This window comes from Erythrolamprus reginae, chromosome 2 (assembly GCF_031021105.1).
Source record: "Erythrolamprus reginae isolate rEryReg1 chromosome 2, rEryReg1.hap1, whole genome shotgun sequence".
In the NCBI taxonomy this organism is placed as follows: Eukaryota; Metazoa; Chordata; class Lepidosauria; order Squamata; family Dipsadidae; genus Erythrolamprus; species Erythrolamprus reginae.
The window spans coordinates 173696436-173712963 of NC_091951.1; the positions used below are offsets into that span (position 1 = coordinate 173696436).

Genomic DNA, 16528 nt, shown 5'->3' on the forward strand with positions numbered 1-16528 from the left:
CAAAGGAACCACTAAGACTCATTGAATCTAGCTGTTCTTCCAATCTTTGGGGACAGGAAGTTGACCCCAAAATCTGGGGGAATAGCCAGAATGCTTTACCTAAAGCCAACAGCATTAGGGCAATCTGGATTTCTGGGGGGATGCCATAGGGCACAACTCTTGGGTTATAGAAAATGCCATTGAGCGATGTAATGTACCTGAAGATGATAACCCTGCTATTGTTGGTGACATAAGAGAAGAGAATCAACACATTGACTTCACAAATAATTTGGCACTCTGTGCTATTTATTAGTGATGGCCACCAGATTTATTGATGATAGCAGACACTCTGTATTGCATCTAGATGCTTATAGGAACCCATTGCAACCCACACAGCATAGGTTTTAGGCCAAAATATTAAGAAATACCACAAATTGCCCACACCATGCATTCTGGACCAGGTGCAACTTTTAGAGGCTGTTCAAGGTCTGTATGTATGGCACATTAGAGGGAAGTAAGGCATGTGAGGGAAGTAAGGCATGAATCACCATGAGTAGGGCCTCATCAGGAATCATAAATCCAAACTACATGTTAATTCTGGGTGAACCTTGTTCAAAGCCGGAGATAGAAAGTTCCCACATCTCAGGGGGGGAAGGTTTCAAAGTTCACAGTTGCTCTACTTTGACATGATTGAGCTAAATTTTGTTCTTCTCCATTCAGACCAGAGGTGGGTTTGGAACAGTTTGGACCTATTTGGACTGGTTCACCCGAACTGGTAGCAAACTGCTGGTGAGATCATGAAGACATCATGGAACTGGTTCAATTGTTGCTGGTCCATAGATGATTTTAAAAAAAATCATCAGCAAAATAAACCAATAAGCATCATTTTTTTTCAGTTCAATTTTCATATCATTATGTTCAGAAATGTCCAAGCTACCAATCCCACACCAGGTTTAGTAAAATAGAACACATCTTGCAAGCAAAACTATCCATAAATTGAAAAAAAAGTCACAAAAATGGGTGCGCATGCATTTTTCCAAGTGAAAAAAGCTTTCAAAAAGACCAAATATAAGTACCTAAAATGAACAATTTGCGGTCCAGGTCAAATAGACCCAGGAACATAAGATTAGGGAGTTTTATCGAACAGAACATGGGGGTTAAACAAGGCTCATAGGGGTCTCTATGTGAGGACCTCACATGACTATGTCTTCCAACTTCCTGCTGGCTTCCCCTGATTGACTTTGCTTGTGGGAAGTCAGCAGGAAAGTTGCAAACTGCAATCACATGACCATGGATATGCTGTAATGGTCATATGATCAAGGTTTGGTTGTAGCTATCACTCATTCAGTGCCATTATAACAGTCACTGAATAAATGATCAGTAAATAGAACCTTCTGTATAATACAAGCCTTTATAGTAATCAACTCCCTCAAGTCTAAATGCTATGGGTTTACACATGAAGTACAACACCATACAGGAAGAGGAGAGTACAGAAGGAGTGTAGCATCTTCATCAATCTCTTCCCTCTCTAGCTGCACTCTGAAGTCTGTATTGGCATGCAGTTAGATTGACTGTCAGGTCTTAGAATTTAGTACTTGGTAGGTGTATCAAAGCTTGCTACCTTTTCAAAGTATTTTTTGGTTAAAGTCTCAGTAGAAAAAGAACACATTCTGCACTTTAATAAACTTTGTCTTTGGAGTCCATCAGATCCCACAGCAGCCATCTATTTTGATTGTTTGTCATATAATTTACCTAGGGAATATCCTGGTTTTCAGCAATCATTTCAAATAGGAACTGAGAAGAGAAGTATTGTTAGATCTTAACCTGACATCAGCTGGAACTAGCTTTGAACCAAGAAACTGAAACCATTGCAACATCATGCCTCTAGGTCTCTAAACCCAGCAAAACAAAATTTTGTTTTTCAATGATAAGCAAGGGTAAATTAGTTAGTTGTTTCAGGGATACGCAAGGGGCTATTTATTTTTGGTCAATGAACCCTGACTGGTACATTGATTCTCTGCAAATATAAGTAAAAATGCATCCTCAAATCTTCACAAATCAAAAAAAGCCATTTTACTGTAGAATCAGAAAACCGGATTTTCAGAAAGACTGGTAATCTAGAAATATTTATATTTCAGGCTGACTTTCCCATCACAAAGCTTTGGGATGAGAGTTGCTGCATGTTGATTTATGCTAGAGTTCAGCAGATTTTGTTGAGTTTTTATTTTGCTGCGATCTCTAAAAACTGGACAGTTAGAGTACCAAATGTTTGTTTAGAAAATACAAGAAAACATTCAGGTCCTTTTATCTTAGCTACCAGATTCTCTGTATTCCCATTTTTGCATAATTCTGGTGGCAGGTAAATAATAACAAGAAACCTTCAACTCTATGTGTGTCTACGTCAGTGTGTGTATAGTTCTTTATCCTCCACATCTGCCTTTCTGCAATTTTGTATGTGCATTGTATTTTATGCAAATTGAAAAAAAATATCCAAGAAAAGAGATGAAGGAAAAGCAAAACATCCTCTCCAAAGTCTAAGAATCATGCTTGCTATCCTTCTGAAAATTTTCTAGATGTTTATATCTTTTATCTCAGCAATAAGGTGCATCACACCCATAATTTCCCTCCTTCTATTGCTCTTATTTGTGCAATGTGACTTTCTTGTCAACTGAACAAAAACCAAGAATAATGAGAAACCCCCCCCCCCCCAAAAAAAACTTGAACTGCCAGAAAGAGTTGGTGGGGATGCCGGAATTATTGGATGCCACACGAGAAATAAACTAAAGCAGGACTTTCTTTGAGAAAAGATACATGTGAAGAATACATTATGATCTACCAACCATGTGAAACCAGAAAAACAATATTGTAAGTGGAGAGAAACCACTTCAGTATTCTACTCTTGAGAGTCCTGAACTAAAGTAGTTGCAGACAAACTGGAAATGTGAGTAGCAATGCCGGAGAGAATATCTATGACAAAAATAAACTGTTCTCAGTGATCATGTATCAACAGTTCCCAACTACAATTTATTAGACTTTCAGGCATAAGAAATTATTCTAATGCCTGATTAAAAGATGGTGGGAACAAAGAAAGTCAGCATGGGCTCAATCAGAATCATGATTCATAAACAGCAGCAGGTCAGGAAGGAAAGACATAGCACAAAAATAAATTTCCAGGCACTTTGTAATATTCTGTATTTTTTCTTCAAATGGCAATTGGAACCTAATTACTGTTTAAAGAATGGATTAGTAATACATAAAAGTCACCAGTGTATGTATTTTTCTGAGTATTGTAGGATCAGATTCAAATTCCACCTCTTCAATTCACTTTATCACGATATCAAGTTTGCTGTCAAAACTGTCCCAAATTATTCAACAGAGCGGAAACAACCCTTCACCTCTATCTTGCAATCCCTTTGCATCACCTTTTCCATGGACCGTAACCGAATGAGGACAATCGTCTACTACCAATATTAAGTTTTGTTTCTATCAACTACCAAATACGACCACCAGTTTCTGAAGAACTGGGGGTATGAATGGAGAGTTCTGAATTGGTTTAAAATTGCATACATTTCTCGATTGAAGTTCCCAGTCATCTAAATAGAGTTGCTTGGAAGTTGAGTCATGGCAACTGATTACTTGAATAAGCAGTGAAGCGTTTCAAATGTTTCAAAGAAGAAAAGAAGTCCAGTTGCTATGACTAAACTGCTAGACATGTATATTCATTTATTTCTCTTCCCTCTTGCATCCCTGTCTAACTTCTTGCTTTAATTGGGGGTTGGGGGAGAGAATTAAAAGCATTTAATAAGACATTTAGCCCTATAAAGATGTAGCGATTTTAAAACATTTTGTTTCTTGCTAATAGCATCATTTTACTAATTTTTTTACAAGGTGATTTTTTTTTACGAGCTAGAGAGTGAGTGAGTGAATGAGTGAGTGGGAAAGGGAGAGAAAGAGAGAAAAACACACACACAAACATGCACAGACACAAGACAAATACTGGACATATAAGTGTAACATCAACACCAAAAGCTCTTAAACCTACTAGAAGGAGAAGCACAGCAAGGTGAGGAAGTCTGAGGCTGTCCCCAGCCTTTCATATTATGGGCGTACACTCGGACATAATACCTTTGGCCCTGTAAATGAAAAATAAAAGACAACACTTCAAGTTTACATACATAGCCAAGGTATATTTTCTGAAGTCACATCATTATGCAGTGACAAAGATGAATGTGGTGCCTATAGCAAGAGCCGAGGTGGCACAGTGGGTAGAGTGCAGTACTGCAGGCCACTAAAGCTGACTGCTAAATCTGCAGATCAGCGGTTCAAATCTCATCACTGGCTGAAGGTTGACTTAGCCTTCCATCCTTCCAAGGTGGGTAAAATGAGGACCCGGATTATGCTGGCTCTGTTAAAAAGTGCTATTGCTAACATATTGTAAGCCACCCTAAGGACAAGGCCAGCATTAAAAAACAGCAATAAATAAATAAGTAAGTAAGTAAGTAAGTAAGTAAGTAAGTAAGTAAGTAAGTAAGTAAGTAAGTAAGTAAATAAATAAATAAATAAATAAATAAAAAAACACATTTCCCCCCAAAGCTATTTATATTGGGATGTGCCAATTTGGTCAGAGCTTCTGCTCATATTATTTAACTAAACAAATAGCATTTGAGACATCTTATTGTTGTTATTTAGGACAAATTCATGTCAGACATTAGTGCCTTGAGAGCAACTACTCGAGCAGACCTCCACTCCAATCGCGATTACCTCAGTAGTGGGTTTCAAATTCCGTCACTACTAGTTTACTATTGGGAGCGTGCGGGGACAAGGAATGCTTCTGTGCATGAGCAGAAGCTTCTCTGCATATGTGGAGATGTCCAGGTGGGTGGGCGGAGTCTCCTGCCGCAGCCGCTACAGGTTCACCCGATCTGGGGTGAACTGGAAGCAACCCACCACTGGATTACCTAGCACAGTAGCAAATGAGGCCAAAGACAATGTGAGGAAAAGAAAAAAGAGAAGAAAAAAAAGGAGGAGGAGGAGTATCATGAAAGAATAAAAACCTGGGAAAAGGCAGAGAGAAGGCTTTATTGTTCTCTCTGCTCTTACTGGCCTCAGCCTCCTTTGCCTCTTGCCATAGCAATTCAAAAATACATGAGTTCTAAATAGCTGTGGAGAAGACATTTAGCCTTTTCCTCCTCTGCTATGTTATTGAGGAAAATAGTACAGTACTGGCTTTGGAGAAAATAATCTGTGAGCATTTTCCAAGGCAAATACAATTTTGAAAGAGAGTTTAGCCTGTAAACCACAGGGGCGAAAGAAAAGATTAAAATCTCACCTCTGTTTGTTCTGATTCTGTTAAAGTATTAGCTTCTCATCTTGGGACACATTAGATGCAAAATGCATTTTGTATAATGTACTTTGGGCCCGAGCATTCACTTATCCCTAAAAATTACCCACTTCATTAGTTTTTTAATGTTGTTCAATTTTGCACCTTGTCTTTCACAAGTTTATTTCCATATTTTTATTAGCAAAAAAAGTTCGTATTTTCACAGATTTTTGAATATATATTTTTCCTTATACAAACACACACATTTGCAATTGCTTTTCCCTAATACAGTGGTGCCTCTACTTACAAACTTAATTCGTTCCATGATCAGGTTCTTAAGTAGAAAAGTTTGTAAGAAGATGCAATTTTTCCCATTGGAATCAATGTAAAAGCAAATAATGTGTGTGACTGGGGAAACCACAGGGAGGATGGTTTCCCTATTTAACCCCAGGAGATTCCTAGAGAGCCCCCCCCCGGAGGCTTGTCCCCACCTTTTCCGGCCCTGTTCCTCCCAGGAAGGCCCCACGGAGGCTTCTCCCTGCCTTTTCCGGTTACAGTTTCAGGGGCTCGGGTTTGTAAGTGGAAAATGGTTCTTGAGAAGAGGCAAAAAAATATTGAACACCCGGTTCTTATCTAGAAAAGTTCATAAGTAGAGGCGTTCTTATATAGAGGTACCACTGCATACTATATATAATTTTCTCTTCAGTATTCTTATTTTTGGGTGCCCTTGTCCTCAACATTTGTATTTTGGGATTTACGATATATAAAACATAATTTTTAACTTTTAGGTTTTTCAGTAGGGAGTAATAATTTGGGGGAAGTGCAAATTTTAAAAAACCTCATATTTTTAAAGAAACAACAAAGCAATTATTAGCATTTACTTCCATTCTTATCCCACTTAAAATGTACAAGCTTGGTAGTGATTTGTGGTATACCCTCCCCAATCACAAATCTCTCTTTTTTTTTCTAGTCAGTCTAGAAAAAAAATTGAAATTTACTCACCCTGCCCTTTATCCCTGTCAAAATTTCTTTCATCCCCAAAACAACCTCTCTCATCAACTGTTCTTTCTTTGTTTAAATACTTAACTGCTGGGCATTGGGAACACCAGTAGATCAGCTGAAGAGGGAAAATATTTTGGAAATTGAGAAATGTAGAAGTAAATCTTGAAATCTCTCTTGATTGATGTTTTAAGAACTAAGCCAAGAAGACAATTAGGGAATGCCATTTTTTTCTTATTTGTAGGGTAGCATCCTAAATCCCCAAATGAATGAATCAACCAATTCAGGGATCGGTTTTGGATTCTGCTACTGCCGGTTTGCTCAGGGATGCGCTGGCGGGTGCATGGGTGTTATGCATGTGAGCATGTGCAGTACTAAAAAAGCTTCTGTGCAGAAACAGAAGCAAAAAACCAAAATGGCCTATGGCATGGAGGGCATGGAGGCCTGGGTCACTGCTGGTTTCAGCGACCCAGGCCGTCAAGTTACTAACAGCTCTATAGAACCAGCCTGAACCTGTAGGAACCCACCACTGAACATATTCAAGGACAGGGAAATTACTGGACATACTTTTGAAAATGTACAGAATGGCTAGGGCTTTGCGCTTTCTTTTAACAACAACAACAACAACAAAAAGTCAATCCATGAAGTCCTGTAAAGGTGAAGCAGCCTCTGTGAAAAACTCCAGACTGCTATGGCAAGATGGGATGTTTCTGCCGCTAAAAGAAAAATAAATGCCTAGATCCCTAACCACTTTGTAGATAGTAAAAGGGTGTTTTTTTTTTGAAAGCTCAGCTGCTGTTCACTTTGGCAATATAAATGAATCTTCAAAGATTTAACACTCATCTTGGATACTGCTTCACCACAGTTCTCTCACAAAAGTTCATGTTATCTCTAAGGCCTAAGGAAAAAAGCTCAATGATTTGACTGGGTTACTAAATAATCTAGAGACTACATGAGGAGGACAGTACTACAGATGCCCAACTGTTGATTTGAAGCTGAAAAGTTTTCTCTCAGAATGTCTATGGAGATTCTCAGCCATTCCAGTTCATGGTTGTCTCAAATGTGCTTTTTTCCCAAAGGTAACTGGACTATGTTTTTTTCCAGAAGAAGAAGGCATTTTGCTTCTCACCCAAGGAGCTTCATCAGTTTTGATTGGATGGTGGTGATGGTGGGGAATGGAAAGATCATATTTCCTTGCAGTCATCTGGTTGTTAGCACTCTCTCTGAGAGCAATGGAGGCTACATCGGGATTTATCTGTGTTCTTGGGTTCACCTGAATCTCTTAGAAATAGTCCCAATGAATTACTCTATTAAATATTGGCCACAAAGCATAAATGGGAGCCCAACAGGGCATAAATTCAATGTGTGAGTACATCTTATTCAAACTCGGATTATTAACCTCAAAATAAAATTCAGTACAGGCAGCAGCAATATAATCTAAATGTTTAGTTTGTAAGCAGTTTTAAAATCATTAATGTTTCTGTCCTGATTCTGACTCTCTGGGATTTGCCATAGTATAAACCCATTGTAAATTAAATGTAATGCTGATTGGAAATATTGTAAACATTACAGGCTTGGAGATAAACATGTGTTTATTTAGCCATTTTGTAAACAGAGAATGTACTTGATTGATTTTTTTTTTTTATAAATTCATTTCTGCTGCCCATATTGATGCTGTTCTATTTGCTTTCTTTTAGTACCAACCAAATCCACATTCAGCTGCTTAGGAAGGACCAATGTGGTGGTAAATGTGTTCACTCTCACCAGATTGTCTGTCAGAAGATCATTGGATTGCCCATCTTCCACCCACTTTTAATCTTTATAAAAACATACGTCTCCGCTTTCAAGTTAGTGCATCCAGTAACTTTTGTTTCCCCAGTGAAGCAGTGAAGACAGAATTGTTATTTTAGCCATCAGACATGGAGTCAAGATTGAATCTCCCAAAGCCTTTGATCTGCCCTAAGATTAGCCCCTGATCCATGGCATGGCCGGCTTTCAATCCAGTCTTTTCTGATCTCTCCTCACTAATATAGCAACTCACACAAAAAGCGATGCGGCTTTGCTACTTCTTTGGTGATTTGGGAACGCGGGACGCTAAACAGAATGTGTTTAATGACTTGCCAGAGAAATGGCACTCAGCTGCTTCTCTCCAGCGGAGATTTCTCCTAGCACTTTAAGGAAAAAATAAGGCCAACCTGAATTAACAACTTTTCATTTACCATTGTGAGGCCGGTAATAGTGCATCTCAGGGACTGAAGGTTTTCCATTATGATTTCTCCCACCAAAGGAGAAAAGTCTTCAGAACAGCTCCATTCCACTAGAAAACAAATCAAAAAGGGGAAGGTCAGATTGGCTTGGGTTTCTTCAGGAGGAAGTCTGTAAATGCTAAAGCACTTCGATTTTCTTAAGTCATTTTACTATTTTTTAATTTTAAAAATTACACAATCTTATGCAATCTGCGATGGCCTGGGCACAAGCCTAGTTGCCAGTCAGTGGGGTTTATATTTAAGATATGTATGATATTATACTGTACGCCTAGCAAGTAAAAACAGGAATACAAACTGCAGCTGGCAGATAAAATTATTAAAGCAATACCTAACAGATAAAGTGTAAGATAATAGGTTACATTTGTTGAAATTCAGTTCTTATAGTTATCGTTTCAGCAAGTAATACCGAGAGGTGGGAAAAGATGGAAGTAGAATCCAAAACATTTAAAGACTGGAAAATGTTTACTTGATACCTAATGTAGGGTTATGAGATTTGGGCTGCAAAAATTCAGATAACCACTAGATGTAAGCAAAGGGTTAAATCTTTCTCTATTATCATCTAGTAATTTCTACTGGCCAAATCTGGTACCATGTCTAAAAAACAATTGGTGCCAACCTGCCTTCCTTTGAGGACCTCTATACTGCACGAGTCAAAAAGAGGGCGGTGAAAATATTTACTGACCCATCACATCCTGGACACAAATTGTTTCAACTCCTACCCTCAAAACGTCGCTACAGAGCACTGCACACCAAGACAACTAGACACAAGAACAGTTTTTCCCCCGAACGCCATAACTCTACTAAACAAATAATTCCCTCAACACTGTCAACTTTTTACTAAGTCTGCACTTCTATTTCTACCAGGTTTTTCTCATCATTCCTACCATCCTTTTCCTCCCACTTAGGACTGTATGACTGTAACTTGTTGCTTGTATCCTAAGATTTTTATTAATATTGATTGTTTCTTCATTGCTTAGTTGACCCCTATGACAATCATTAAGTGTTGTACCACATGATTCTTGACAAATGTATCTTTTTCTTTTATGTACATTGAGAGCTTATGCGTCAAAGACAAATTCCTTGTGTGTCCAATCACACTTGGCCAATAAAGAATTCTATTCTATTCTACTCTACTCTACTCTACTCTACTCCATTCCATTCCATTCTAAAGAAAAATGCAAGCTAAATGTAAAGATGAATGGGAAAGGAATTCCACAATTATCACTGAGAAGGCTCTTCTCTGAGAGATCATTCATGCAAAGTCAGTTCTACCTTCTCTTTTTGTGTGCACAATGTGTAGCCCCTGTCCCATAATAATAATGATGATGATGATGATGATGATGATGATGATGATGTTCTACCTTCTCTTGTATCCTGGCCAAGAGCAGTGATACATTTCTTCTAATAGAATAACAGAATTGGAAGGAACGTTGAAGGTCTTCTTCTCCAACCTCCTGTTCAAGCAGGAAACTTTATACCATTTCAGACAAATTATTGTCTAATCTCTTCATTAAAATCTCCAGTGTTGGAGCACCCACAACTTCAGGAGGAAAGTCATTCCACTGATTAATTGTTCTATATTATGCCTTCTTTGGGACTTTAGCTCTAAGTCCTTCATCCAAATATTGGCCCTATTCAAACCTACTATGAGAAGTAATACATCCAAGTTCAATAAACTTTAGCTTTTCTCTCTTAACTTTACATTCCCCAAGGCTTTAACAACATGAGTATCAGAGACTTTACTAAGAGCCACATCGCTATCTCCAGCCAGCACTATGAAAGGCTGTTAATCAAACATCTTGTAGGGGTTCTCTCTTTCCTATGCATAACTGCCATTCATTATAACGTGCCAGTAAGTGTCATTATATTTAATGGCCTTTCACATTTTCCATTGTAATCCACAATTTTTCTGGGCTTTATAACATTTGCTACATTAAATCACCTAAAAGCAAAGCTGGATATACAAACTGCCAAAACAGACAGGTTCCATTACAGTGCCAGCATAAATCGGAGAAGACCATCCTAGTTGTTTAATGTCAAACAAAAGGAATGTGCCATCTTGTCAGAAGACCTATACTGGTGTGTGTGTGTGTGTGTGTGTGTGTGTGCGCGCGCGCGCGTGTGTGTGAAGCCTACAAGACAATTCTTTGTATTTCATTGACATGATAGAAAGGTGCAGTGCAGGTAACAGATAGAAAGGAAAAGAAAAGAAACAATCCATCAAGAAAAATCAAGAACCAGGATTAGATATATTTTAGTAAAATTGGGCCAAGTGATTAGAAATCAAAGGGGAGAGGAGAAAAAGGGGAAGTAAAAGAATATAAAATGTTATAATTTTTAAAATGTTTGCTATTATAATCTTAAAGGACAACTGTGGCATGCCCTATCTATTTCAGAATCCACCGTAAGTCAAATCTCATAGAAAACAACAATGGGCCAATATCAATGGTTTGAAATAAAGTAATACGAACACAGTGGTTCAATGGAATATCCATTACAAGTTAAGAATATCAAAGGAAGCCTCTTTCAAATGTGATTTTTAAAAGGGTGGGCTGATGAATTTTGAAAAGGAAAGATAAAGTCAACTAAATAATGCATTTAAAATGAAGAAAATCTTTTGCCTTTCTGTAGCATGCTCAATATTTTCTTTTTCTTTTGCACAAAACTTTCTTGGGATTAGAATTGCCGATAAGATTATCTGTCAGATATTCAGTATTCCCTTTTAAGCTATATTAATTATATCTTATGAAAACTATATCTTCTTTTATGATCGATAGTGGCCCTCTTCAAAGGGATGACCTCACTGTATTGGTTTAGGTTGCTTATCAGAAGCAGAAAAGAAAATCACTATGGTTTATTTAGAGCTTGATTTTGCTCAAACTAAAGCAGCAACATTCTTGTCCCAACTACCTCCAGCTGTCTTGAAAATCAATTCTTTGTTGCTGCTGAATATTTCATTAGTCAGATAAAGGGTTCCTGGACAATGACTTTTATCACACAAACAGCTTCATAACAGGGATAAATTCATCATTCATAAATTCACACACATTCAATGTTGCTGCTACTAAGACTGTTGTATGAGCAGGGACAAAAACAGCCAGGGAAGTGATTGAAGCCTGGAAAACATACCCCTCATCAATCAACAGGAGAGCTGATTTATCACCAGCCCAGCAAATATTTAGAAGGTAAAAGCTACACAGCACAAACAAATTACAGTTAACAACTTAAAAACCAACCATCAACACATCCTGATCAACATCTAAAAAGCCACATACAACAGGCACCATATAAATTCCACACATAGAACAGTACATACTCTGCTAGGAAGATGGGCTCCAACATGAGTGCAAAAGCTTGGAAGACAAATACCCGTGGTCCCAGCGACCAACCCAGATAGGATTCTGCAACATTATCCTGGGACATGTATGTATGTATATGTGTATACACAATGACAACTGAATGGCAATTTGATGCTAAAATAAAAAATCAGAGGAAACCCTCTGTTTATGGGATAATTCACACATAAGGAGCAAAGCAATGGTCAAAGAACGCAAAGAATAACTGTGATGATCAGAACTGATTATTGCACATTATAGCTTATTCTTTTTAAAAAATAAAATATCTTTATTAATTATTAACATTAAAAAAGGACAAAACAAATACAGAACAACAAAAGAGATTTAAACTAAAGTAGCTTATTCTTAAATATTAGTTTGTGGTTTTTTTCATTCTGCCATGATTTTTTTAAAAAAATTTACATTATCTCATGGGGAAAATTTTAATACAGTGGTACCTCTACTTACGAACTTAATTCATTCCGTGACCAGGTTCTTAAGTAGAAAAGTTTGTAAGAAGAAGCAATTTTTTCTATAGGAATCAATGTAAAACCACATAATGAGTGTGATTGGGGAAACCACAGGAATGGTGGAGGCCCTGTTTCCTCACAGGAGATTCCTAGAGAGGCCCCACAGAGGCTTCTCCCCATCTTTTCTGGCCCTGATTCCTCCCAGGAGATTCCAAAAGAGGCCCCATGGAGGCTTCTCCCTGCCTTTTCCGGTTACACTTTTGGAGGCTCAGGTTTGAAAGTGGCAAATGGTTTTTGAGAAGAGGCAAAAAAATCTTGAACACCCAGTTCTTATCTAGAAAAGTTCGTAAGTAGAGACATTTGTAGGTAGAGGTACCACTGTATTGTAAGCAGACTTCAGACAGCATTACTTTAAAAGTAGCTGTCATTATAGAAGCTCTTCAAAAAGGCTCTGTGAATTAGTTGTCTTATAATTGATACCTCTAGAAGCCCAGATATAGCAAGAATGGGTAACAAAGATAGGTAGCTAGAGGTGGATTTCAACAGGTTCTGATCAGTTCTGGAGAACTGGTAGCAGAAATGTTTAGTAGTTCAGGGAGCCAGTAAATACCATCTTTGACTGGTCCCACAGCCTGCCCCCATCCGTTCTCTGCTTCCCGATTCCCAGCTGACTGGGAAGAAATGGAGATTTTGCAGTAACCTGCCCTTTAAGTGGAGAGAAAATGGAGATTTTACAGTATTTTTCCCTGCCATGCCCACCAAGCCACACCACGCCAACCAAGCCACGCACTCAGAGTTGGTAGTAAATTTTGAATCCCACCACTATTAAGTTAGGCAAAGAATAAACACTTCTATCAGTCCTGCTTTCTTATATTGCACTTCTAAAATATTGTTTATGATGAAATGTGTGAATTGTATTATATGTGGACATGTGTTCTTGCCTATTTGTGCATAGCTGCATGTGGCTGTATGGGGTGTTCAGGGAGGGCTAGCATATCATGGGGTAGGAGCATGTCATGTCTTTTTATGGCAGCCCATTTTAGGGCAGCTTTTAGGGCAGCTTGCTCACTTTTGGTCCCCACCTGTCACTCAGCTCTCACTTGTGGCTCCCAGTAGCTGTAGTATGAGCAGCAGCCACACCCTGCTCCAACAGGTTGGCCAACCAGGTTGAGAGTAGCCATTGGGTCATTGACCTTCGGTGAGGTAGGGGCTTGTCTATCTTGAGCATGTGAAGACAGATTCTGGCCGACCAAGCAGATGAAATCTACTAGACTAAGACAATGGTCATGAAGGTGGTCTCTGCAAGTGATGTGATACACTAAGAGCCAGGCAAGACAGGAAAGATGCCCTGTTCAACCACTGCGCCCACTCCATCTCCAACTGTCTCGACTCAGGTCCTGCTATTGGAGCAAGATGGAATCTGGGAAGAGAGAGTGAAGCTGACTATGCGTACTTCTCCCTCACTTTAATCCAATTAACGCACAAGTCTTGACATCCCCTCCAAGATGTCAAGATCCTCTTCAAAAACAATGGATGAACATCATCACAGCCACATTGAGTAAGTATAGATAAGCTTGGAAAGAGTCAAGTTATATCTGTTGGAAATTATACAGTAATTTATTATTTGAATGCACATGAATTGAAATTAAGAGCATTCCAAACTCTTGGTCTAGATGGATGAAGATCTGCTTTGCTTTCTTCTTTATGGTGTTCTGTTCCACTCCACTCCACTCCATTCCATTCCATTCCATTCCATTCCATTCTATTCTATTCTATTCCTCTAGTTCCAGTAATCTTTAAATGAGTAAAGCAGAGCATTTTAGGGCAATAGTTTTTGAATCAAGTACTTCAAAACTTACAGAATGCATCCAATGTCCAAAACCCATGAATTCCAAGAAATTAAATTCAGCAAGTTTTATAAAACATGCTATAACATAAACGTTATCATAAAATAGCACGATGATATACAAAATGTCATAAAACACATCCTGTGCTGTTGACTGTTCAACATGGGCTATTTTCAATGGAATGGGGCAACTCACCACAGCTATCTCACCCCAGCAATCCACAGGGAGTCGGTCATAACAAGTTGTCGTAGACCCATTTTCAAGGCAGACTTATGTATCCTGAATTTTTAAGAACTTTTCAAGTATATTACAAGCTCTACTATTATTGAAGGCACTGAGAAATTTAATATTCCTCAAATGATTACTCAGTGGGTTACAGTTTATTTAATTCCAGTAATTTTTTTAAATATCACATGTTGCTCATTACATTTTAAGAAGAAATTGGTTTAATTAAGCCTCCTACAAAAAAAACCAGGGATAGTCTCTGATTAAAGGCCAGTGTGGTGCCACGTTAAAGTATTACCTTAGGTGCAGAGTTTAGTCCACACTCAATCATAGACACTTACAGTACTGATTGACTTTGGATTAGCCATGCTGACTTAGACCAGCCTATCTCACAGGGGGGGCTACATAGGAAAATCAGTGGGAATGCTAAATATTAAAGTGTACTTTGATTTTCAAAGGTTCAAGATACACTTCTCTTGAAACTCCACATACCCTGTTGCAAAGGTATTAGTTTCCCAATTGGGGACTTATCTGTCTGTTGCTGTTAGCACTAGAGAAAAGCTGGACTTTTTTCCACATCTGAAAAAATGATTATTTTTTATGCCTTTCTAGTGTTTCATAAGGCACATTGTTTAGTTCTCTAGCTAAAATAGGACTCAGATTTATTGTTCACACATAGAGACTCTTATTAATAACCCCAAAAAGTCAGTGGCTGCCCTCATCCACCCCCTCCCCTCCCATCATAAAACCCTAGAGATCTTACTGCTAGAATATGTCTGTTTTAATTAGCCATTCATTACACTTTATTTCAGTGTTGAGCTTCTGTGTTATGTCTGTCTATGCTAATGACCTTGATTGAAAGGTAGAGGACAGTACAGGAGGTTTGATGAAGATGTAATCTTAAGTAGGCCTTCTTCATTCTGATGCTCTTCAAATATATTAATACTATGTCTGCTTTTGTTTTACCCCTAGCCATAATAGCAAAGTCAGATTGATGGTAAGGTTTAAGGCCATTTGTTTCTTGTTGTGTTCTTTTCCTGTTTCACTTTCTGAGAAAGAACACAACAGGGAATAAATGGCATTAAACCCTGCATGAAAGCCAAGACTTATCTAGCTCTATCAAGGCTTGAATTGCTTACATTGACTGATGGTGACATTTTCTGTGTACAAATGCAGTGGGCTCTAAATATAACTGACAGATAGATAGATAGATAGATAGATAGATAGATAGATAGATAGATAGATAGATAGATAGATAGATAGATAGATAGGCAGGCAGGCAGGCAGGCAGGCAGGTAGGTAGGTAGGTATATGGGTAGATGGGTAGATGGGTAAATGGGTAGATAAGTAGATAGGTAGGTAGATAGATAGATAGACAGACAGACAGACAGTTTGGTAGGTAGGTAGACGGGTAGATGGGTAGATGGGTAGATGGGTAGATGGGTAGATGGATAGATAAGTAGATAGGTAGGTAGGTAGGTAGATAGATAGATGAGGCAGGCAGGCAGGCGATAGGTGAATAGATAATAGATACATGTGTTTCCCTGACTCTTATTTTGTTATTTTATTTTGGGCCTAGCACTAGGTCTTGGTCCCCCCCACCATGTACAGGAAGCCAACTTTGCTTGCTTGTGGCAGGGCAGGAGGGCACACTGTATGTCAGTGCCACCACCGTGAGGTGTGGCGGGGATGTGGAACTGCCACACACACCTTGAACTGGCTTACCTTAGTGTCCCCACAGCTAGACCACCCGGCTAGACACTTCTTTTGTCCTTCAGTGGTAGCTCCGCCATGCTATTTGGCTTCCTACTCCGTTGTGGCCAAGAGCAAGCAAAAGAAGTGGGCCAGTGGCCATGGGGACTCCTGCTACACATGGTTGCTGGTGCTACCAGTGCGAGGCAGGTATTGCAGCCAGGATGTCCTGCCTGTGGTAAAGCCAGTACAGGCTGCATGGGTCAGCTCATGGCTGCCTCGCCTCATGGCTGCAGCTCCACAAGCAACTAGATGGAATGGATGGAGGGCTGCCTTCACAGGCTCTTAAATAGGGCTTATTTGGTGTGTGTGTGTGTGTGTGTGTGTGTGTGTA

At 38.9% G+C, this 16528-nt stretch overlaps 1 protein-coding gene across 1 annotated transcript in view; it reads right to left on the bottom strand.

Annotated features, from left to right (window-relative positions):
- The window catches only part of ANKFN1 (ankyrin repeat and fibronectin type III domain containing 1), a 144759-nt gene that overhangs the window by 61852 nt on the left and 66379 nt on the right, over positions 1–16528 (bottom strand). The window contains exons 6-7 of the mRNA XM_070736009.1: positions 8518–8615; positions 4022–4112 (exon numbers count right to left, since the gene is read on the bottom strand). Coding sequence (XP_070592110.1) covers positions 4022–4112; positions 8518–8615 — 189 coding nt within the window. The remainder of the gene's footprint in view (positions 1–4021; positions 4113–8517; positions 8616–16528) is intronic.